The sequence below is a fragment of the Staurois parvus genome, unplaced genomic scaffold, assembly GCF_062004578.1.
Source record: "Staurois parvus isolate SC_StPar_1 unplaced genomic scaffold, SC_StPar_1.0 ptg000882l, whole genome shotgun sequence".
Lineage (NCBI taxonomy): Eukaryota > Metazoa > Chordata > Amphibia > Anura > Ranidae > Staurois > Staurois parvus.
The window spans coordinates 700157-724496 of record NW_028318678.1 but is presented as its reverse complement, the minus strand read 5'-3'; the positions used below and the strand labels follow the sequence as shown (position 1 = coordinate 724496).

General features: G+C 42.8%; 1 protein-coding gene across 1 annotated transcript in view; it reads right to left on the bottom strand.

The window, feature by feature from the left end:
- Positions 1–361: 361 nt before the first annotated feature.
- Positions 362–24340, bottom strand: part of LOC149442980 (melanin-concentrating hormone receptor 1-like) — a 48427-nt gene continuing 24448 nt past the window's right edge. The window contains exon 3 of the mRNA XM_089656023.1: positions 362–7166. Coding sequence (XP_089512149.1) covers positions 6127–7166 — 1040 coding nt within the window. The 3' untranslated portion in view covers positions 362–6126. The remainder of the gene's footprint in view (positions 7167–24340) is intronic.

Below are 24340 nucleotides of genomic sequence, written 5' to 3'. Positions count from 1 at the left end.
TCGGAGGAGATGGCTGGGGACGCTGCAGGGAACACATCGCGGGAGCGAAGGACAAGGTAAGTGCTGCAGGGACCCCCGGAGAACGCCGCATGGTAAGCCCGAGTGTAGCTCGGGGTTACCGCTCTTGGTACAGAAATTTTACCCCGAGCTACACTCGGGAATACCGCTAAGGAGGTTAAAGAAAGACCCAAGAGAGGTGTAACGTGAGAATTTCTTTACATTGTTCTTGGGTTTTTTTTGTCTTTGACTTCATATTTTTCAATCAGTAGGTGGGTAGGGACCTGATAAGCAGACCATTGTACCGTGTATGTTTTATTATATATCATTCAAACCAGGATAGTAATAAACTTGCATGACAATATTTTTCCACTGCATAACCAAGTCTCTCATTTTATTAAAAAGTTTACCAGTTTAAATACTAACATAATCTTTTGGACAGTAGAACGTTTCACAGTGTACAGATGGCTTTCTATGGGCTGTCGGTACATTACATTAAGTGGTTCGCACCTCCATGACACAGGTAACTCCATGACACCTGCATTTTCAATGCTCAAATGTCACAACATAGGCAGAAATGGTTTCAGTGTACAAGATGCAATAGAACTGCAAAAGAGAAAATCCATATTGACACAATATATAATTGATACAATACTATAATACATTTCAAATCACTGCCTTCTCTTCTACGCATGTTAGTGAAAGTTGCAGCATCCTGTGATTTTCTGCCATGCAGTATAACTAAAGGTAAAACTTTTTTAAGTTTTGGATAGAATGGAGAGGGATTAGAACCTCTGTCATGTTTTTTATTGCTGCCTGTGTGCCCCTTTAGGGACTTTCTCCCACTCTATTTGTCCTGTTTTCTGTTATCAGTTAAAGAAAATCCCAAATTTGGGGTTTTCCACAGAACAGTAATAGAGGGGAAATCATGCATTGAGAGCACTAGTTCTGGTGATCCTGGTGACAGCCAGGGATTCCTTCACTTCCTCTTTTGACTATGGGACAGGAAGTGACGGGAAATCTTCCCAATCGGACACAGATGACAAAAAAGCTGACATGGATTATATCCCTCCTTTATCCATCCAAAAAAAGATTTGGCTGTAGTTCTACTTGAAGTGAATATCCAACATGAATCTAGACTGGAAGGTATTATATAATCCATTTTACCCCCAATCTATCAGCAGTCAGTTAATGAGGCCCCCACTAGCAGAACGGTAATGGGGTTCTGATGTGTGCTTTTGTTGAGAAAATATATTAATTAGTAGTAGTACCTCCTCACCGGCTTATCTCACCGCAGGCTATCCCCGCTTCAGTCGATCTTGAATGCTGCGGCCAGACTCATCCACCTTACTAACCGCTCCGTATCCGTCACCCCCCTCTGCCAATCCCTCCACTGGCTTCCGATTGCCCAACGGATAAAATTCAAAATGCTAACATTGACGTACAAAGCTGTTCATAACACTGCCCCAAACTACATCACTGATCTGGTATCCAAATACCACCCAAAACGTACTCTCCGCTCCTCACAAGACCTCGTGCTCTCTAGTTCCCTGGTCTCCTCCTCCCATGCCCGCCTCCAGGATTTCTCCAGGGCTTCCCCCATCCTCTGGAACTCCCTACCCCAATCCATCAGATTATCACCTACTCTCCTCACCTTTAGGCGCACTTTGAAAACCTACTTCTTCAGGGAAGCCTAGCCCACCCTCAGCTAATTACCGATCTCCTCCACTCTCCCTACCATTCCATCCCCCACAGCTATTTCCTCCTGTACCACTATCCCCTCCCTCCTAGATTGTAAGCTCCAAGGAGCAGGGCCCTCAAACCCCTCGTGTATTGAATTGTATTGTTACTGTACTGTCTCGTGTATTGTCTCCCATTATAATGTACAGCGCTGAGCGAACTGTTGGCACTATATAAATCCTGTATAATAATAATAATAAAGATTTTCCTAACATTTGCTCAAGATTCTCCCAAAAGCAGATGATGAGCATTCACTCTATGCCACATTAGTGAAAATTCACCCAATAGTTACCAAGATTCACCGAGTAAAAAGGCATTCCATCAACCTATTTTTATCCAAATTTGCCTGACTTGAGCTGCCTAATCGTAATCACTTCTGAAAATGTGATGATTGTCTTTACTTAGGGCTGATCTTACATTTCCTATGAGCCCTGCTGTACCTTTGAAATCATTGCATTTGCTTCAGTGGCAGTGTGGGCTTGGACAGGGGCATGCTGATAAGAGGAGCTGTATTTCAAGTGCTCCTTTCCCAGTTTAAATACTAACTTTTACTTCTGATGAGGTTCTTCCATCATCAACACTTTTCCTGGGTGGGTTTGAGTGGTAGTTTGTGCCTGTGTGCTCAGTATTCTTTATAAGTGCAATGTTTGCATGTTAACTATTTAAACATAGTATTACCTGTGCTATTTGGTGTGCTTGTGTTGTGCTTTATTGTTCATGAACTTGGTATAGTCATCAGTGGGCAGCAATGCTTTAGGAGAAGGGTCCCATTTTTGGGGGGCAAAACCCTTCTCAAAGCACCACACCTTGCTAAAATGTATGTAGTCTGATATCAGCTTAGCAGGTAGGTTGCCTGCTGGCAGCTCCCATCCTATGGACACACAAGCCTTGGACGGGGTGGCCATTCCAATTTTATTCATTTAGTTACCCAAAGTGATTGTAATGCATTTTTTTTTCTAAAATAATAAACATGTCATACTTACCTGCTCTGTTCAATGGTTTTGCACAGAGTAGCCCTTATCCCCCTCTTTTGGGGTCCCTCGCTGGAGGTCCTGGATCTTCCTGCCTTCCGAATGCCCCCATAGCAAGCCTCTTGCTATGAGGACACTCATGTGGGCTCGATCAGTAGCCGCACTGTGTGCATCTATGGACACACACAGTGCAGCTCAGCCCCGCCCCCTGCTCTGTTTACAGGATTTGATTGACAGGCTCAGTGCTGTATTGAGATCAGGCTCGGAGGCTGACACGGAAAGGTTTTTTTATCTTATTGCAAAGAATGCATTGAGGTAAAAAAAAAAACCTTTTACCTTTACAAGCATTTTAAGTAATGAAAATAGAATACTCTGTATTGTAAGTATATGATAATTATACTTTGTTTGCATCAAACTGCCACACTTCAAACTTAAAGGCAGGTCAATGAATGAATCATGTTTTGTGGAATACTATTTAATACCGATCTTGTTCTGTGTAGACATTTGAAGAACAGTGTATAATGTTCCCCTGTCATAGCAGTCTGAGTAGAGCAGTCTACATTTTGTGCAGTTATCCATAAAATATTTACATAAATTCACCATTCTATACATGTAGAACCTTTCCTGCACAACCTGTAAACACCAATTTTGGTATTTATCGTGCAGCTCCTGGCCCCTGCCAAAATATTAATCAGACCTGATCAGCATGCGACCTGAGCAAAACTGAACTGGACTGTTCCTGGATATGTTGCTTTCTGTCTTGCGACCCATGACATGAGGAACATCTTGCAACACTAAGGTCTCATGCACCCTGGACATTTTTGCGTTCTCTCCTATACACTTTCCCTCCTAGCAGTGGTGTTTTGGCAGAAGAAGAGCTCGATGCTTGTAAATGCAATGCGTTAAGCGTGTATAGGCACGTCAACTGCGTGGGCGTTAATTCATTGAATTAATTAGTAAATTATTATTCTGGGCATTGAAATAAATTAACGCTCAAGCGCTGAACGCCTTTACACGTGTCAAGCGTTTTTCCTGGCTGCTGCTCCTGGATGCTGTGGCCGTGGTGTTTTTATTTTCTGCCTCTAAGCGCCCTTGCCCTTAACCACTTCCAGACCGGACACTTTTACCCCCTTCCTGACCAGGGCAATTTTCAGCTTTCAGCACTATCACACTTTGAATGACAATTGCGCGGTCATGCAACACTGTACCCAAATGAATTTTTTACCATTTTTTTGAGACAGATAAAGCTTTATTTTGGTGGTATTTATTCACCGCTGGGATTTTTATTTTTTTTGCTATGTAAATGAAAATGTCCAAAAAATTTGGAAAAAAGTGTTTTTTTAAATAAAATTTTGCAAATAAATAATATTTCATTATAAATCTTTGCCAAAATTTTTTCCATTATCTTTTTAGTAAAAAAAAAAATCCAGATTAGTTTATAACCAAAAATTATAATTTTTAAACATTTTTTTTACATTTTTATTTTTTTATATTATTATTTTTTATTTTTTTACATACTGTCACCCTAGCAGTACAGTGTCACCATGGTGACACTGTACTACTTGTGGGGGGTGATGAAGATTTTTTTTTTTTTTTTTACACATTGCTTTTACACCCATATAGGATGTAAAAGCAATCATTTCTCTTTCTCTCTGTGTGCATTCTTGCACTCATTGAGAAGTACTGAGTGAGCTGTGATTGGTCACAGCTTGTCACATGGTACAAGCCTGTTGTGAATAGGCTTGTACCATGTGACCTCTGTGATCATTCACAGATTTCACACGTAGTAAGCAATGATGTCACAAGTGACATCTTGCTTACTACTTTGCATGTGATCACTGATTGGCCGATCAGTGATCACATGATCGGGACCTCGTAGAGAGGTCCCGTCCGACGATCGGTGTTTCACTGTGGACACAGCGGGCACCGGATCGTGGTGCTGCGTGCTCCCAGGGAGCGCGCACAAGCAGGGTGCGGGGAGGCCGTTTATAAACGGCTACCCGACCCTGCACTGCCACCGTCCGGCTGTTTATATGCAACGGCCGGTCGGGAAGTGGTTAAACTATATAGGCTAATATGCAGGGGCGTTTAGAGGCAAACCCCCCCCCCCCCCAAAAAAAAAACCAAGCAAGCACCAGACACCCGTAAGTGCAGCATCAAGAAATGTCCAGTGTGCATGAGGTATAAATAGGAAACCGGGGAATGTCCGTTCTGTAGAACTATATGTGTATTACAAGAATTTCTGAATGAGACCACAGTACCTGAACCATGCAAGCTGTTGTTCTCTAATATGGTACCTACACAGCCAGAACATGAACTGCAAATGAAGTCAGATTATTGCTTAGACTGTATTCCTGCTAGTTACATTGTCCAGTTCATTTCTTTACATCCTCTTTTATTTATGCCATCAGTTCCCTTTTTCTTTTGTTTGTATTCATTTTCCTCTGGTCTTTTAGAATGGATCTTCATATGGGGAACATCGAATACGTGGACAGGTATATTTCCGGCAGCTGTAGGGAGCAGAAAAGTGAGAGCATTTGCTTCTAAATGGGCTGTAATGGCAGTGATTTCTAGCAGTCTCTTGTATAATGTCCATAGTTTCTGACTATGTCCTGCAGACAGTCTCTAGTCTCCAATCTTTCCTGTAGTATATCTGCAGTTTTTGAAAATCTCCTGCAATGAGATTGCAGTCATTGACAGTTCAGACTTTTTTTGTAGCAGTACATAAACAGACTGTAATGTGTGGCCCTTTGACAATGTCAGGAACTGACCCTGATGAGCCAGATATCCAGTCAGTTGACCATCAATGAGCTTAGCATTGACATAGTAGCAAACAGTTAACATTTGTCATAGGAAACGGCAACTACTTTACCAGCTAGTATAAACGTGAAGCAGCATATTCGTTTTTTCTTTGATCCATAGGCCAGAGATGTTTGACATTTTTATGTTTGAGTAACAGGTGTTGCGCTAGCTTTGCAGGACGTATTTGCCTGTACAGTGCCAGGGTACAGCTGAGCTCCTTTGGGCTTGCAACCTAGCTCTGGATTATGGATAATCACAAATATTCATACCAATTCAGGGCACAATGAAGGAATATGTTAGCATAACAAACACGTCAGAATGATGGTTTTAATTGTGCCATGAGAGGAGAAAGTGACAACTATCTTCAGATCAGAGTGGAAGCTGGCTTGCCACTTCATTGCCGCAGCACAGGTAGCATTTTTCACCTTTGTTAAACTTGTTGCTGTGCCAGTAAAGATGTAGCTCCCACTAGATTCCAAAACGATGAATTTCATATCCAGCAACTTGGTAACCCCACAAATTAAAAGTGCTCCACATGGGGTCCTGATACAGAAGCAGTTTATGCTGTTTTTAAGATATGATATCTCATCATAATCTTTCAGCAGCTGCGTTACATTTATGGAACCGAAACAGAGAGAGAGATAAAATTGTCTATGTTATGAGAGTACATCATACTTAAGGAGGTCTCCTGAGTTGGAACAGAGCATATTCTAACAGATGGGCTGACCTCACTAGTCGCATTCCTCTCGTTCCTTCTTAGCTGTTGCCCTGGGCACACTGCCTTGATCAAATGTCTTTTGAAAGTGTCACTCAACACAATGTAAATGAAAGGGTTTATGCAGCTGTTGGCGTACCCAAGACTGATGGCCACATTGTAGGCATAGAGGAACATCACTGTTGGATGCTCAACTTTGAGGTGCACCAGCTGAAGAATATAATAAGGTGCCCAGCAAATGAAGAAGGCCGAACAGATTGTTACAGATGTTCTGGTAATCTTCTTGGACCTCACACGGAAATTCCTTTGTGGCAAAGGGACCACCATGCAGGATATGTGCTTCTGGATCTTGATGTAGACCACACAGATGATCAGGAGTGGGATGACAAATGCCAAAAAAAACTGGTAGAGGGTGTACCAATAGATGTCTATAGATAAGTTAGGCAAGATTATGCCACATCCGGCATTGCCATCGGGAAGCTCGATGAGTTGGGTGTACATGAAGACTGGGATGATGGTAATAAGGGAACACAGACACAACAGCAGGATAACCATGGCCGCTGCACAAGTGGTCCTCACATAGGAAGAGCGAATTGGGTGCACCGTGGCCAGATATCGGTCAACGGACATGGCAGTGAGGATGTAGGTGCTTGCAAACTGGCTGTTGGCATCAAGAGCGGTGATGATTGTGCACATGGTGGCTCCAAAATGCCAGACTCCATTTCCCAGCAACTGGTGAATAAGGAAGGGCATGCCAAGGAGAAAGAGGAGATCAGTTACAGACAGGCTAACTATGAAGATATCAGCAATGTTGTGGTTCCCTTTCGGCTTTTTGTTGATGGTATAGATGACGATGCAGTTACCAATGATGCCCACTAAACATATGATGCCAAAGATGACAGGAAGGACGATGCTGCTGTGTTCTTGTCTTCTACTGAACACTGGGGAGAGAAATAGGAATGTTATATTAATCAGAACACATCTCTAATGAAATAAACACACTTCACAGGGGAAAAAAAACTATTTATTTACTATGGTAGATCATAATAGTGCAAAATAGATACCTTAGGCTCCATGCACATTAGCGTTTTTTTAAGCTCCCAGAAGCTGTTATCAGCATATTTTGTTCTGCTCCTAGAAGCTAAATAGTGTTCTCCTATGTGTCAGTGCACGCTACTTTAGGCTATTAGCATTTTTTGAGCTTCAGCGTCTAGGACCAGAAAAATAAATATTTTTGTAGAGTTTTTTGGAGCGTTTTTCCAGCAGAAAAAAACGCTAAACACTCCTAAACGCAGGTAAAAGCTACTAAAATGCTCCTCAGGGGTGTGGAAATTTTTTTAAAAACTACTTGTCCAGGAACTAAATCATTGTCCCAATCTACTTGTCTCTGATGACAATCTGATAAAAAAAATTAACCAAAACCATTTAGAAATCTGTTTTAATTTAAAAACAAAAGGGGCTTTATGGCGACTTAAACTTTTAATATTTTTAACATTGCGCTGTTTATCTCCTCCTCCCCTCCCTGCCTCTCCCCAGTACTATACCTGGAAACTAGCAGGGAGGGGAGAGACCTTGCAGTGTAATGAGCACTTGTTGGGTGCTCGTCAGGTAAGGGGAGTGGCTTATCCTTTATCCCTTTCACTGCCAGAGCTATTTTTGCTATTTTTATAGATTATCAGTTTAGTGTTACGGAGGAGGTCTGGTGCTTTCATTCTGGCGTACGTGCCAATATGTAACATGTGGATCGCAATCGTCGTTTTCATGTGTAGACACCCCAGCGCTTTTACGTTTGTACGTGCGTACAAATGTAGGGGTGGGGGGCCTTGGTTAAACAAGTTTTTACCAGCTTTACAGTTACTTTTGATAATTGGAAGAGACCAATCATGTCTCTTCCTAAGTGCCTGTTCCCTAAAGTAAATAAGTTACATTTATTTTTTTTCGCATAGCCAAGATCCTCCTGCCCCCTTAATATTTGTAATGCCTGTCGCTGGACTCTTTCTAATTCTAGGACATCCTTTCTGTTCATTGGTGACCAAATCTGAACTGTATATTTGAGATGAGGCCGAAGCAATGTTTTGTAAAGTGGTAAGAGTATCATCTTGGGGGGAAGACGAGAAACTCGGTTTTGGAGAGGTTCGGTTTGGGGAGGTGGAGCGGCGTCCAGTCTGACGTGTCGCTCAGTGGGTGTGTGGTTCGGGCAGAGACTGAAGGGGTGAGGTGGGGGGATGAGAGGGGTTGGGCTCCGTTTCCTCCACCCCCCTCTGCCAATCCCTCCACTGGCTTCCGATTGCGCAACGGATCAAATTCAAAATCCTAACACTGACGTACAAAGCTGTCCACCATACTGCCCCGAACTACATCACTGACCTAATATCCAAGTACCGCCCAACACGCACACTCCGCTCCTCACAAGACCTCCTTCTCTCTAGTTCCCTGGTCTCCTCCTCCCATGCCCGCCTCCAGGACTTCTCCAGGGTGTCACCCATCCTCTGGAACTCCCTGCCCCAACCCATCAGATTATCACCTACTCTCCTCTCCTTTAGGCGCACCCTGAAAACCTATCTCTTCAGGGAAGCCTACCCCACCCCCTGCTAACTTGCCAACCTCCTCCACTCTTCCTACCACTCCATCCCCCACAGCTATCTCCTCCTGTGCCACCATCCCCTCCCTCCTAGATTGTAAGCTCGAAAGAGCAGGGCCCTCGATCCCCTCATGTTTTGCATTGTATTGGTATTGTTCTGTCACATGTTCTGTCCCCCTTTGTAATATACAGCGCTGAGTGAACTATTGGCGCATTATAAATACTGTATAATAATAATAATAATAATCTTGTCCCCCAAATAAATACCCTTTTTAATACACGGAAGTATTTAGCTTGCTATCCTAGTGGTGGCCTGGCATTGCCTGACACTATTAAGTCTGTGGTCCAGTAGGAACCCCAAATCTTTTTCCATCACCAATTCTCCTAGTGTAATCTATCCTAGTTCTGAAATCTACCCTCTGCACACTGCTATACACTCTTTCTAGCAAACTTTGCATAACATCAGGAATTTCTAGTTCATGTACATTGCAAGACATGTTTAACCACTTCTCCTCCACCCTATAGCAGAACTACTGCTACAGAGTGGCAGGGGTGCGCAAAATCATGTAGAAATACGTGATTTTGCAGTTCTGGGTAGGGAGCGCACGTGAGCTGCGCATCCGTGCCACCATTCGCAGCCTCGGCTGTCAATCACCGGGTCCTGGCCAGTGATTACTCGCCGGCACCCGGTGATCGCCAAGTATCTCTGACGGGGGAGAGAGCTGTATGTAAACAATACAGATCTCTCCCCTGTCAGCAACTGCACACTACTTTGTATGGCTCTGCATAGCATTTGCAAATACATGCGTAAGCTACAGAGCCACGTCACGGCACCCCGATATTCTGTAGTTCCTAACTCTCCAATTTTAGGAGCCCCCATAGTAGAGGTACATGTATTTAATGGATAGACCAAGGGCAGATGGACCTGAGGGAGCCCACCCCTCCTTAAAAGTACAGGAGTGCACTGGACACCCAGCATGTAGCACAATGGCAGCTAAGGTGTCCAGTACGTCTGTGTTTACTGCTTTTCCTTTATCTAAACATCTGATCCTACAAACACCACACTTCCTGTCCCTGGGTGGCTACACTTACCCACACCACTGTATCTAAAGTGGGATCCATGGTTGTCACTTAGGTTGGACCTTAAACCTGTCTTCCCCACTTCCTCTCCATTATACTGGGGTGAAGGTGGGGTTGGGGGTGAGGGAATTAGTAGTTTAGAGAAGGAAGACAACTTTGTGATTTCAATTCAGTGAAGACTAGTAAACTGCAATACATTAAATCTTTGTTCTTGTATTCAGATATTGTTTAGGATGTATCTTTCACAGGGTGTTTTTCCTTTCAGTGTTTTTTTTGTGACCACAGATACAACTGTGAAAGTAGAAGGGTTTCAGGCCAGGTCAGGTCATTTGAAATTGTAAGCTTTACTGAGTTCAAGGAGTGATGTGTATGGCCCAATGTTCTCAGTAAGTTGCTGTAGAATATGTAAACCCTATATAAACAAGTAAGATAAAATTTGATCAAATTATGTTGCATGTATCTGTCTATTCAGTTACCTGTGCATGTTGTTCATTCAAAGACTTTACTACATGTTTAGGAGAGAAATCGGTCGTATGACTATTATACGGGGAGGTTACGCTGCTAAGCTGATACTACTGGTGGCTGGGGTGCAAATGGATACCCTGTTAGCCATCACCCCTAAGTTCTTTCTTATGACTCATTATGAATTCTTCTTTAACATGGTCTTTGCCATTCTGGAGGAAAAGACTGACAACCCATCATAGCTTCTGTCCTGCATTTTCCCCTACAATTCCCTATTATTGCATTAATGCACTCATGAGACTATGCCATGGATCTAACTTCGCCCCTACAAAGAGGAAATCTCTCAAAATGCCTCCCTGGCATATAGTTAACAAGTACTCTTTAAATTCTGCAGTCTGGTTCTAAAAAATATTTTCTATTTTATAGCTTTTTAGATAATGTGCTTATGTTTTGCAGTGATCTAAGGCATCTAATGATGGCAGCTTTAGAGGATGTGGCGTATTTAACAGGGACCTTTCTTTATTAGTTTTTATTAAAGGTCGTACATCTACAGATGAATTTAAGTGGTTTAGTCAACAAAGCTCTTTACTTTTATGCTGTACACAGAAAAACTGCGTAATGAAATTAGACAGACAGCAGCAGTACAGCAAAGGTAAACCTTAGCTTAATCAGTTGTTCTAATAGCAAATACATCAGTGTACACCATTTGGGACCTGTGCCAATAAAAACCCTTTTTAAAGGCTCTGTATTAAAGTGAACCTTTCCTCTTTGAAATATGAAAGTTGCTATTGCTGACCTCCTGAAAACGCCAGTTGCCTGGAACAAGTATGCAGACCAGGAAAACCAAAATAAAATGATTTGGTCTACATGTTTGTTTTGGGTGAGTATCTCAAAATATTTATGCAGACGGGTCCATGTGACAGCTAGGCAACAAGCAGCAATGACAGATTTAATATTTCTCTTGGGAAAGGTTTTAGTATCCTTATGGTGTGTCCCTCTAGGACAGTGGTTCTCAACCTGTGGGTCGCAACCCCTTTGGGGGTCGAACAACCCTTTCACAGGGGTCACCTAAGACCATCGGAAAACACATATTTCCAATGTGTAAGAGCAGCTACTGTGTAGAAAGCAGCTGCTGTGTTGAAAGCAGCTACTCTGTTAAAAGCAGCTACTGTGTAGAAAGCAGCAGTATTGGAGGTAAAACGACACTCATGAATTATAATTACTGGGTAAATAATTTTATGGTTGGAGGCAGGGGCGGACTGACCATTTGGAAACTCGGGCACTGCCCGAGGGCCCGGGGTCAGTGGGGGGCCCCATGAGATGCCCCTGATACCTTTTTCATAGGCTTTTTTGAGTTTGGGCAAGGACACGGGCCCCATGATCCCCTATTGCCTCCTGGTTGGGGGTCAGCACAACATGAGGAACTGTATTAAAGGGTCGTGGCATTAGGAAGGTTGAGAACCACGGCTCTAGGACAAAGAAGCAGGTATTACCCCTTCATTACCAGGCCATTTTCAGTGCTGTGATAATTTGATTGACAATTACCTTATCATGCAACACTGTATCTAAATACATTTTATTTAATTTTTTGAAAACTTTCTTGTGGTGGTATTTGGTTCACGATATAAAAGAACAAACATTTGTAGCCAAGTGCCAACTTAGCATGCAACCCCTGCCCGCCCCCCCCCCCTTTGCATTGAGGAATGCCAGTACGTGGCATGGTTATACCATCTGAAGGGGCACAGGTCAGTCACCCAACTTTTTAAGTACTTTGTAACCTACTAAATCAATGTGCTGGCATTATGCTGTGGTATGAAAGACTGTTCTTGTGGAGTTGGATTGTTACTCGTGAGCCACAAGAGGTTGTTTACTAGAATAAAAACTCTAATATCACTTGATATAATATATGAGGTAGAATATATTGGAGCGCGGTACAATATTGGATTATATGAAAGACTGTTCTGCCACTGTACTTCAGTAAAGTTGTTACCCTTTCTAAAGGAGTCTGGTGTGGACTCCTTTTCTGTTCTAATATGGGACTATATCTGGGTAGGGGCTTTTGCTCAGAGATGAGTGGAGACTTTATTTGTCTGGCAAGCATGGCTGGATGGAGATCACAGACTCCATGTGCACCAAGCAGGTCCTGGCCCAGGGTATCTCAGAAGGAGCAAGTGTCTCTATGTTGCATCCCTCCAGGTACAGGAAGTCTGAGCTGCCCATGCAAAGGAACCGCGGTGTTCAACATGGATCACCTAAGCTGACCAGGAAGGGCTAACACTACGTTACACCTGGTCCAATGATAGTACAATTTTATCTACTGTATGGATTTGTATTTCTGTCTATCCATTCCTGAGATTTACAAAGCCCTGTCTGCTTGGGTACCTCAGTTTTATCTTCTGCAGTTATGTACTACTGCCTGGTCACTTACCCACGTGATAGGACAGTGAAAAACAAACACATGGACTCTCCTCTAACTTATTTTTACTTGTGATGTAGATACTACTGGCCAGGAATCCTAACCCAGCAATCAGTTTTCCTACACAAATTTAAACAGGAAGGCCTTTACTTTGAGTCCACTCACGGTTCTCATTTTTAACTGAAATCCTGATGAAGGGGGAGTTCCTTTGACCCCCGAAACACTTTTTGCTGTCTTTTAACACAATATCAATAAATGCATTTGGACTCTTTTATCTTTTGGTCTGGCACTCTATATATGCATGTCCTTTTCTGGTGACCTGCTGGGGTACTCACTGGTGGGTATCCTTGTCTGTTATAAGCTGCATAACCTGAGCCAGTGGGCTCTTCAAATCTTTTTTCCCTCTCACTGCCTTATTTAAACTCACATCAAAGTCCCAGCATCTTTCGGATGGCCTTTTTTCCGCCTCTAACTCTGGCAAGCATGGTTGGATGGAGAGCCCAGATTACAGATGGACCAGGCTAGTCCTGTCCCAGGACATACCTGTTTGAACGATCCTCTTTCTAAAGGTATAATATCTTCGATCTACAGCTGTCTTCACAAAAGCAACCTGATGTGCCCTATGCCTTATGTTTCCTAATGGAAAAAATATTTGGGTGGTGTCCTGGAGCTGCAACCATGGGCCCAGATTTGGGACTCGATTGTGTATGGAATGCTGAATTCGCCTTTTAACAGGACCAATTATAAAATATTCCTTAGGTGGTACATGGTACCTTATAGAGTGTCTAAATTTGTCCAGGGTGCCTCGGAGCATTGTTTTAGGGATTGTGAAGCAGCTGACAACTGAATACATATCTGGTGGGGAAATCCTGGAATCAAACATTTCTGGACCAGGGTCTGTCAGCTAATTCATACTTTTCTAGGTCCTAGTAATCCTAAATCTATATGAAGCTCTACTAAATCTTGAAGGATCTAAATGCAATTTAAGCTTTTGACTTTTATCTTTCCTGTTGCAAACAGACATTAGCCAGAGCCTGATGGTCCAGAACCTAACCAATGTACAACTGAAACAAAAAATGTCATGATATTCTGCTAAAAGCTGGTGGACATTCTACTTGATTAACCACTTGCCTACCGGGCACTTATACCCCCTTCCTTACCAGGCCAATTTTCAGCTTTCAGCGCTGCCGCACTTTGATTGACAATTGCGCGGTCATGCAACATTGTACCCATATGAAATTTTGATCATTTTTTCCTCACAAATAGAGCTTTCCTTTGGTGGTATTTACTCTCCGCTGGGCACTTTACTTTTTGCGCTATAAATAAAAAAGTGCAAAAAATTTGAAAAAAAAAAAAGTTTCTTTGTTTCTATTATAAAATTTTTCAAACAGGTATTTTTTCTCCTTCACTGATGTGCGTTGATGAGGCGGCACTGATAGGCGGCACTGATGGGCCCTGATAGGCAGCACTGATAGGCAGTACTAATGAGGTGTCACGGATAGGCGGCACTGATAGACAGTACTAATGAGGTGTCACGGATAGGCGGCACTAATATGCAGCACTGATAGGCGGCACTGATAGGTGACACTGATGATGGGTACTGATAGACGGCACTGACTGGCACAACCCCTGGGCACTGACTGGTGGCACTGACTGGCAGCACTGCTGGGCTGCACTGGTGGGTGGCACTGGTGGGCAGCACTGGTGGGTGGGCACAGGTGGGTGGCACTGGTGGGCACAGGTGGGTGGGCACAGGTGGGTGGCACTGCTGGGCACATGTAGGTGGCACTTCTGGGCACAGGTAGGTGGCACTGCAGAGTGGCACAGGTGGGTGCACTGCTGGGCACGGGTGGGCGGAGCTAGTGGGCGCACTGCTGGGCAGAACTTGCGGGTGGCACTGCTGGGCACCGATCATCAGGGCACTGATCATCAGTGCCCTGATGATCGGTGCCGATCCCCGCTCTGACAACTGCCGGTTCTCGGCAGTACTTTCCTCACGATCTGACAGTGTGAGGAAAGTGCAGCCGAGAACCGGCACTTGCATTTCCCTCTGATCAGCGTGTCATTGGACACCGCTGATCAGGTGGTAAAAGGCCGCTGTGATTGGCCTTTTACCACATCACGTGATCAGCTGTGTCCGTAGGACACAGCGATCACGGAGATCGCCGGGTGCGCGCCCCCTGGGGCGCGCAGGAGAGCGCGTTCTGGGAGGACGTCATATGACGTCCACCCAGAACTGGCCGGCCGCGGTGAAGCCGTCATTCGGCTATGCGCGGTCGGCAAGAGGTTAAGTAAAAAAAAAAATAATTATAAGGTCTGGAATTTGTGAATCTCTCAGTAATATGGGGAGATTTCAACAATTCCCTATGGATGAATTGCCTTTCCCTATGGACTCCATGGACAATTCCCTATGGATGAATTGCCTTTCCCTATGGACTCCATGGACAATTCCCTATGGATGAATTGCCTTTCCCTATGGACTCCATGGACAATTCCCTATGGATGAATTGCCTTTCCCTATGGACTCCATGGACAATTCCCTATGGATGAATTGCCTTTCCCTATGGACTCCATGGACAATTCCCTATGGATGAATTGCCTTTCCCTATGGACTCCATGGACAATTCCCTATGGACTCCATGGACCAAGGGATGAATAGACCATGCCGTCCCAACTTCAACCCTTTATCTTAATCTCTCTCACTGCTTGCCGCCTTCTCCCCAACTCTTCGGTGTCTGCAAACTGTCTTTCCACAGCTCTTCTCTATCTTTGGGTGTCTATTATCTCTGTGGTACACCTCTTTTCTTGCCTTTAAAAAGGCTTGAGGGACACTCTGCTGATAGGGGCTTCACCGGCTGTAGTACTAAAAGTTTTTATACTCCTATATGCTTGACATTTATCTGAGTTTTTGATCTCTGGTTATGTAATACCCCTTCAATAAAAATGTACTGAAAAAGAAAGAACAGGTATTTACACTAGTTAATATAAAAAAACCACTTCTGTAATTAATTGAAAACTTAATTAATTGGTGCTTACTCCAGTTTTAAGTGCTGCAATGTGTGGTAATGTTTACTGTATCTGCTCATGATAGAGGTTAATTTTCCCAAAAAGTAGCTTGCGGCAAGTGCTGCAAAGGCTGTACAATCTCAGTTGAGTCCTCAACAGGTTCACTTTCATCTCTGGTGGTAGGCAGCGTTCCTCACAAACGCCGGAGGCTAAATTTAATAATGTTGAAATGATTGAACAATTTATTTGCATTCGGAGTTGGAAGCTCCATTTGTCTTCATCCAGGCCCTGAATTAGCCTTGTGTCAGGGATATTGATCCTGATCTGGGAGAACAATCAATAAACAGCTTGTTTGTGCGCTGTTTCTGGTGGCGAAGCGTGACTTTTATTGTATTGCAGATATCTACGAACAGAAAGACCTGAGCGAGGATACCATGGTATGCTCTAAATTACAGTTTATCAGCTTGTTGGAATGTGATGTGGAATTTAGGGGCTGCCCACACTTGTCCATTGTCTTGCATACAGTGCATCCAGAAAGTATTCCCAGCGCTTAACGTTTGCCACATTTAGTTATGTTACAGCCTTATTTCAAAATGGTTTAAATTTTTTCCTCAACATTCTACAAACAATGTATATTATAAATAGGTAGGCACTACATATAAATATGTGAAATATGAAAGTACTTAAGAGGCTTCACTTCCTGAAGACGCCAGTGGGCGAAACATATGTCGAAGCGTCAGTATGTCACTTTCGGGTCTGGGAACGTCCAGGCTTTGTGAAAATGAGGTGTGGAGCGCATGTCGGCCATCTTTGATATTCACAGGCTGCAGATACTGGTGTCGGTTTACAAGCACCATTCCATGTGAGTGCAAAATTGTGTGTTTTATGTTTTTATGCTCATTTAATAAATACTGCAATTAGAAGGATTTTTATCTGTCTGGTTTATCTGAGTGGTCCAGCACCAAATCTGCATAAGGATTAGTCCATATCAAACACCATACAAGTATTGGAGGCATGTTGAGAGTTCCTATTCCTTAGCTTATGGCCATAAACGGAGAGCTGCTGGAGGGGAGATATTTCCTGAAAGGATGGTCTCCTGTATGACCAAAGAGTGCATCTGACCACCTTAATTGGGGTCAAAAGATCTGGTGAGTGAGCAATGTTTACTTTCTCTTGCCAGCCCTTGGTGAAGCTATAAGCCACTTTTTCTGGTTCTGGTCACAGTTTAATGAAGTTGAAAGGACTGTCACCTTTATTTAAGCACAAATATACCTGCGGACTTTTATTTATTTTTTGGTTTATATGTTTTCTGTATAGGTTGTGGGAATATAGCATTTACCCTGAGAATCTATTCAATTATATTAACAATTTTTATTGGTGTTCACATATATATATATACGAACAGTAAATGAAAGAGGAACACGAGAGAAAGAGGGATTATAATGGTTCTATGTAGGGACATGTAGTGATACTAGCCTCTTAAGTACTTGCACATTTCAGATATTTATATGTATTGCCTACCTATTTATAATATACATTTGCACCACCAGCGTGGTCATATTAGGGGCAGCTTCATATTTTATATATACATACATTTTTTTCACATTTGGTGCCTAAAATTATTATTTTTATTCATTCTTCAAACAATTCCCCATAATGACAACGTGAAAGAAGTTCTCTGCAATTTATTAAATATAAAAACCCACATGTACATAAGTATTCACAGCCTTTGCTCAATACTTTGTTGAAGCACCTTTAGCACCAATTACAGCCTCAAGTCGTTTTGATGTACAAGCTTGGCACACCTATTTTTGGGCAATTTCTCCCATTCTTCTTTGCAGTACCTCTCCAGCTCCATCAGTTTGGAAGGGAAGCGTCGGTGCACAGCCATTTTCAGATCTCTCCAGAGATGTTGAATGCGATTCAAGTCTGGGCTCTGGCTGGGGCCACTCCAGGACATTCACAGAGTTGGCCCGTAGCGACTCCTTTGTTATGTGGGCTGTGTGCTTAGGGTCGTTGTCCTGTTGAAAGATGAACCGTCACCCCAGTCTAAGGACCAGAGTGCTCCGGAACAGGTTTTCATCAAGGATGTCTCTGTACATTGCTGCATTCATCTTTCCTTCAATCCTGACTAGTCTTCCAGTTCCTGCCGCTGAAAAACATCCCCACAGTATGATGCTGCCACCACCATGCTTCACTGTAGGGATGGTATTGGCCAGGTGGTGAGCAGTGCCTTGTTTCCTCTAGACATTATGCTTGGTATTCAGGCCAAACAGTTCAGTCTTGGCTTCAGCAGACCAGAGAGTTTTTGTTTCTCATGATCTGAGAGTCCCTCAGGTGCCTTTTGGCTAACTCCAGGCGGGCTGCTATTTGTTTTTTTTGACTGAGGAGTGGCTTCCATCTGGCCACTCCACCATACAAGCCTGATTGGTGGAGTGCTGCAGAGATGGTTGTTCTTCTGGAAGGTTCTCCTCTCTCCACAGTGAAATGCTGGAACTCTTTCAGAGTGACCATCAGGTGCTTGGTTACCTCCCTGGCTAAGGCCCTTCTCCCTGAATTGCTCTTTTTGGTCGGGCGGCCCACTCTAGGAAGATTCCTGGTGGTTCCAAACTTCTTCCATTTACGTATGATGGAGGCCACTGTGCTCATTGCGACCTTCAATGCCGGAAAAAAAATGTCTCTCGTTCTGGGAGGACGTCATATGACTTCCTCCCACTCTAACCTCATGTGCGTGCCCCCAGGGGCGCGCAGTGTGGAAATTGGTGGTGCGCTGTGTCCCTGGGACACAGCGGATCACTGATCAGCGGAAAGGGACGATGACTTCTGCTCTGTCATGTGATCAGCTGTGTCCAATCACAGTTGATCGCATGTAAATAAGGAAATGCTGGTTATCGGCATTCCTCTCCTCATGATCTGTCACGCTGACAACTCGGCAGGAGAGGAGAGCCGGTAATCGGCATTCCTCATAGGGGACATCTACACTAATCATCAGGGCATTGATGACCAGTCCCCTGATGATCAGTGTAGCCCAATCAGTGCCACCTGTCAGTGTCCATCAATGCCACCTGTCATTGCCCATCAGTGCACACCAATACCACATATCAGTGCCTACCAGTGCACATCAGTGTCACATATCAGTGCCCATCGGAGCTGCCCATCAGTGCCACCTATCAGTGCTGTCTATAAGTGCTGCCAATCAGTGCCAGTCAGTGCTGCCTAACAGCCAGTCGGTGCTGCCTATCAGTGCCATATATGAGTACTGCCTTTCAGTGCCCATCAATGATGTCTGTCAATGCCCACCAGTGATGCCTGTCGATGCTCATCAGTGCCGTCTATCAGTGAACATCAGTGCAGCCTATCAGTGCCCATAACTGCAGCCTCATTAGCGCACATCCGTGAAGGAGAAAAATTACTAGTTTACAATATTTTATAACAGAAACTAAGAAAAATTAAAAAAAAAATGTCTGCTGTTTTTGGCTTGTTTAGCAAAAAATAAAGCACCCATTAAATGGCGATTAAATACCACCAAAAGAAAGGTCTGTCTGTCTCAAAAAAAATGATAAAAATTTCATATGGGTACAGTGTTGCATGACCGCACAATTGTCATTCAAAGTGCAACAGCGCTGAAAGCTGAAAATTGGCCTGGGCAGGAAGGGGGTGTAAGTGCCCGGTAGAGAAGTGGTTAAAGTACTAGAGTTTTGTGTGTTATTGCAGGCATCTTTTTTTTTTTAGGTTGGTGTCGGGATCTGTTTAAGATTTTTGACGATGGTTAGGGATTGTCCCCTATGAAAATGTGAAGACCCCTGAAAGTATGGGACATTGTGTACCTGTAGATGGCCAGAATTTTTTTTACAAATGTTCATTTAGAATGCACACTTCTTTGTTGAAAAAATACACTTTATTTATATATAAAATATATGAAAAACAAATACTGTGTTGAAGTACATTCGCCCCTGTAATTGTGAGGCAGCACATAATGCTGTTGACTCCACTTCCACAGAAGACAACATGGAAACCAATCATGGTCAGAGTTCATTCTAATACAAATCTTTTTATGGTGACATTCATAACCCGGACCTAGTACTTTTCCAGAAAAATCAGCCCATTGAAGCATCGTGTCATTCATGTCACTGTTCCAGCACAGAAGATACGTTAGCAGGGAAGTTTGTGTTATTGTTCAGTCCATAAAAGAGAACAAAGAATCCGGGGGCTGCTGATTGTGAATGAAAATAATGGCAATTAACTGTAACTGTACTGCTGAAACAAAATGACGGCAGGTCACCTCAGCGTGACAGGTATCCTTTTGACGATGTTCAGTGCTGAAGACAGCCAGGATCTGCCTTACATAACACAACTGGATGTGCACTTTGTTATTTCTTTAAAGGAGAACTGTACTAAAGATTGGCCTCGTTCAATAAAGACCAACCATTAATAGCTCATCCTGTATTGGTCTGACATCAGAAAAGTGATTTTTGATTGGTTACTGTGGCTTGGAGCCCTTGGAAATTGCTTACACCAAGTGCGTGGAGCTGTATTGATCAACACAGGTTCAGCGCCTGCCATGTGGCGCTTTTCTGTATGCTCTGTTCACACCATACAGTGCAGTGCAGTTCACTGAATAAAAATGCAGCATGTTTGAAGTCTTGTGCAGCACTAAATGTAGATATAGAGTAAATGATAGGGAGAGAGAGAAAGGGGACACATGTAAATATAGAGTAAATGGTTGGGGGGGGGGGATGGATATATAAGGGAAGTGGGGGGGCTGACAGCAAGAGGGGACACATGGAGATATTGAGTGAAAGGTGGGGGGATGGATATATTTGAGAAGTGGGGGCTGAAAGCAAGAGGGAACACATGGAGATACAGAGTAAAAGTTGAGGGGATGGCTAGATATATAAAAGAAGTGTGGACTGTGACATAGAGGGAACACATGGAGATATTGAGTGAAAGCTGGGGTATATATATATATATATATATATATATATATATATATATATATATGGGAAGGGGGGGGGCTGAAAGCAAGAGGGAACACATGGAGATATTGAGTGAAAGGTGGGGGGGATGGATTTATTTGGTAAGTGGGGGCTGAAAGCAAGAGGGAACACATGGAGATATAGAGTAAAAGGTGAGGGGTTGGATAGATATACAAATGAAGTGTGGACTGTGAAATAGAGGGGACATATGGAGACATAGAGTGAAAGGTGGGGTATATATATATATATATATATATATATACAGTTGCAAGAAAAAGTATGTGAACCCCTTGGGATTACGTGGAGTTTTGCATGAATTGGGCATAAAATGTGCTCTGAACGTCATCTAAGTCACAACAATAGAAGAACACAGTCTGCTGAACATAATACTACACAAACATTAGATGTTGCCATGGTTTAATTGCACATAACATGTAAACATTCACAGTGCAGAGAGGAAAAAGTATGTGAACCTTTGGACATAATAACTGGTTGACCCTCCTTTGGCAGCAATAACCTCAACCAAACGTTTCCTGTAGTTACAGATCAGACCTGCACAACGATCTGGAGTCATTTTGGACCACTCCTCTTCACAAAACTGTTTCAGTGTAGCAATATTCTTGGGATGTCTGGTGTGAATCGCTCTCTTAAGGTCATGCCACAGCATTTCCATCGGGTTGAGGTCAGGACTCTGACTGGGCCACTCCAGAAGGCGTATTCTGTGCTGTTGCAGCCATTGTTTTGTTGAATTACTTGTATGCTTTGGGTCATTGTCCTGTTGCATCACCCATCCTCTGCGGAGCTTCAGTTGGCGGACAGATGGTCGTACGTTTTCCTGCAAAATGTCTTGATAAACTCTGGAATTCATTTTCCCATCAATGACAACAATCTGTCCAGGCCCTGAGGCAGCAAAGCAGCCCCAAATCATGATGCTCCCTCCACCATGTTTCACAGTGGGGATGAGGTTTTGATGTTGGTGTGGTGTGCCTTTTTTTCTCCACACATAGTGTTGTGTGTTCTTCCCAAACAACTCAATCTTGGTCTCATCTGTCCACAGTATATTTTGCCAGTAGTGCTGTGGAACATCCAGGTGCTCTTTTGTGAACTTCAAACGTGCTGCAATATTCTTTTTGGACAGCAATGGCTTCCTCCGTGGTGTCCTCCCATGTACTCCATTCTTGTTTAATGTTTTCCTTATTGTAGATGTGTCAACAAAAATGTTAGCATGTGCCAGAGATTTCTGTAGGTCTTTAGCTGACACTCTGGGATTCTTCTTTACCTCATGCAGCATTCTGCGCTGTGCTCTTGCAGTCATTTTTACAGGACGACCATGCCTAGGAGAGTAGCAACAGTGCTAAACTTTCTCCATTTGTAGACAGTCTGTCTTACCATGGACACATGAACATCAAGGCTTTTGGAGATACTTTTGTAACCCTTTCCAGCTTCATGCAAGTCAACAATTCTTGATCGTAGGTCTTCTGAGAGCTCTTTTCTGCGAGGCATGGTTCACATCAGACAGTGCTTCTTGAAACCAGTAAACCCAAAACAGGTGTGTGTTTTTTAAGGGCAGGACAGCTGTCAGCAACACATCCAATATCATCACACTGATTGGAGTCAAGGTTGGCTCACTCCTGGCTCCAATTAGCTCTGGGAGAAGTCATTAAGCTAGGGCCTCACATACTTTTTCCTCCCTGCACTGTGAATGTTTACATGTTATGTGCAATTAAACCATGGCAACATCTAATGTTTGTGTAGTATTATGTTCAGCAGACTGTGTTCTTCCATTGTTGTGACTTAGATGACGTTCAGAGCACATTTTATGCCCAATTCATGCAAAACTCCACGTAATCCCAAGGGGTTCACATACTTTTTCTTGCAACTGTATATATATATATATATATATATATATGGGAAGGGGGGCTGAGAGGGAGAAGGGACACATAGAGAAACAGAGTGAATGGGGGGAGGATGGATATAATGTCCACGCATATACAGTATCTCACAGAAGTGAGTCCACCCCTCACATTTATGTAAATATTTGATTCTATCTTTTCATGTGACAACACTGAAGAAATGACACTTTGCTACAATGTGAAGTAGTCATTAATGTCTAAGCTGCTGGCAACAAAAGTGAGCGTGATGGCTGTGTGATGAGTTATTTTGAGGGGACAGCTCATTTACACTGTTATACAAGCTGTATATTGTAGCAAAGTGTTATTTCTTCAGTGTTGTCACATGAAAAGATATAATAAAATATTTACAAAAATGTGAGGGGTGGACTCACTTCTGTGAGATACTGTAGGTAGGGAAGTAGTGGATAAAGCTGTGATATGCTGAAATGGAATAAAATAAAATATGGAGAAACGGATGCAAGACTTAGTTGGAGAATTAGCTATAACTGCATTCTTTGAAAGCCTTTCATGTAGTAAGAGTCTTTATGTAATCTCTAGACTTGCATTGATGAATTATTAATTATAACATAAGGGAATCTAAAGCGTATTCTCCCACAGGACTCATTGACTCATTGGAAGCCAGCGGGGGGCGCTCTTCCTGGTTGTGTCTGGGGAAGCCTCAGCTCGGAAATTAGATTAACGCAGCGAAGAAAGAGACTTCAGTTTTTTTTCTGTACGCATCCAGGCAACAGATAAAAGTGTTTCCAGACCACGTAATCACATTTCATGCAGAGCTTTATGTTCTAGTTGTCACAAACAGACAGGAGGACTTTTTAGAGCAGGTTTTAGTTTTTGTTTTTAAACTTTTAAAGTAACTGAAGTATGAAGTCGAAAAATTTAATTTGAGTTTAAAAAAAAAACAAAAGGCAACATTTAAGCAAGTATTTTTTTTTTTTTTTTACAAAACATTATATAACAAAGTACAAATAAAAAGAAGCAGGCATTTTTTGGTAGGTTTTTTTTTGTATGTTTTTATGCATTTCAGGAGTGATTTGCTGTACAGGAGCTTCTTTGGGATAGAATCACACATTTTCGGCCTCATAGACTTTTATTATAGAAGCGCCTGAAAAATGGACGTAACAGTTTCTACGCATTTTTTCAGGCATGCCTATATCTGTCTGAAAGGAAGCTCCTGTACTTTTTTGAGTGACAGATCTCTAGCAGCAGGCACCTTAGCTGTGAACAGGCACCATTTAAAACGATGGGATTTTTTAACGTTTAGCGTTTTGCAACTTCAAGCTACAAAATGCTCAGGAGTGAATGGGGCCTAATGGTTTATGGTTATTTTTTAACCGTTTCAGTACAGAGCGCTTTTACCCCCTTCATGCCCAGGCCAATTTTCAGCTTTTGGCGCTCTCCCAGTTTGAATGACAATTGTGCGGTTATGTAACACTACCCAAACTAGATCCTTAGCTTTTTATTTCACACAAATAGAGCTTTCTTTTGGTGGTATTTAGTGAGCACTGGGTTTTTTATTGTTTACTAAATAAACTAAAAAAAGACAAAAAATTTTGAAAGAAAAACCCAAGTTTTTCTTTGTTTCTGTTATAAAATTGTGCAAATAAATAATTGTTCTTCATAAATTTAGGCCAAAATTTATTCTGCTACATTTCTTTGGTGAAAATAACCCAAATTAGTGTAT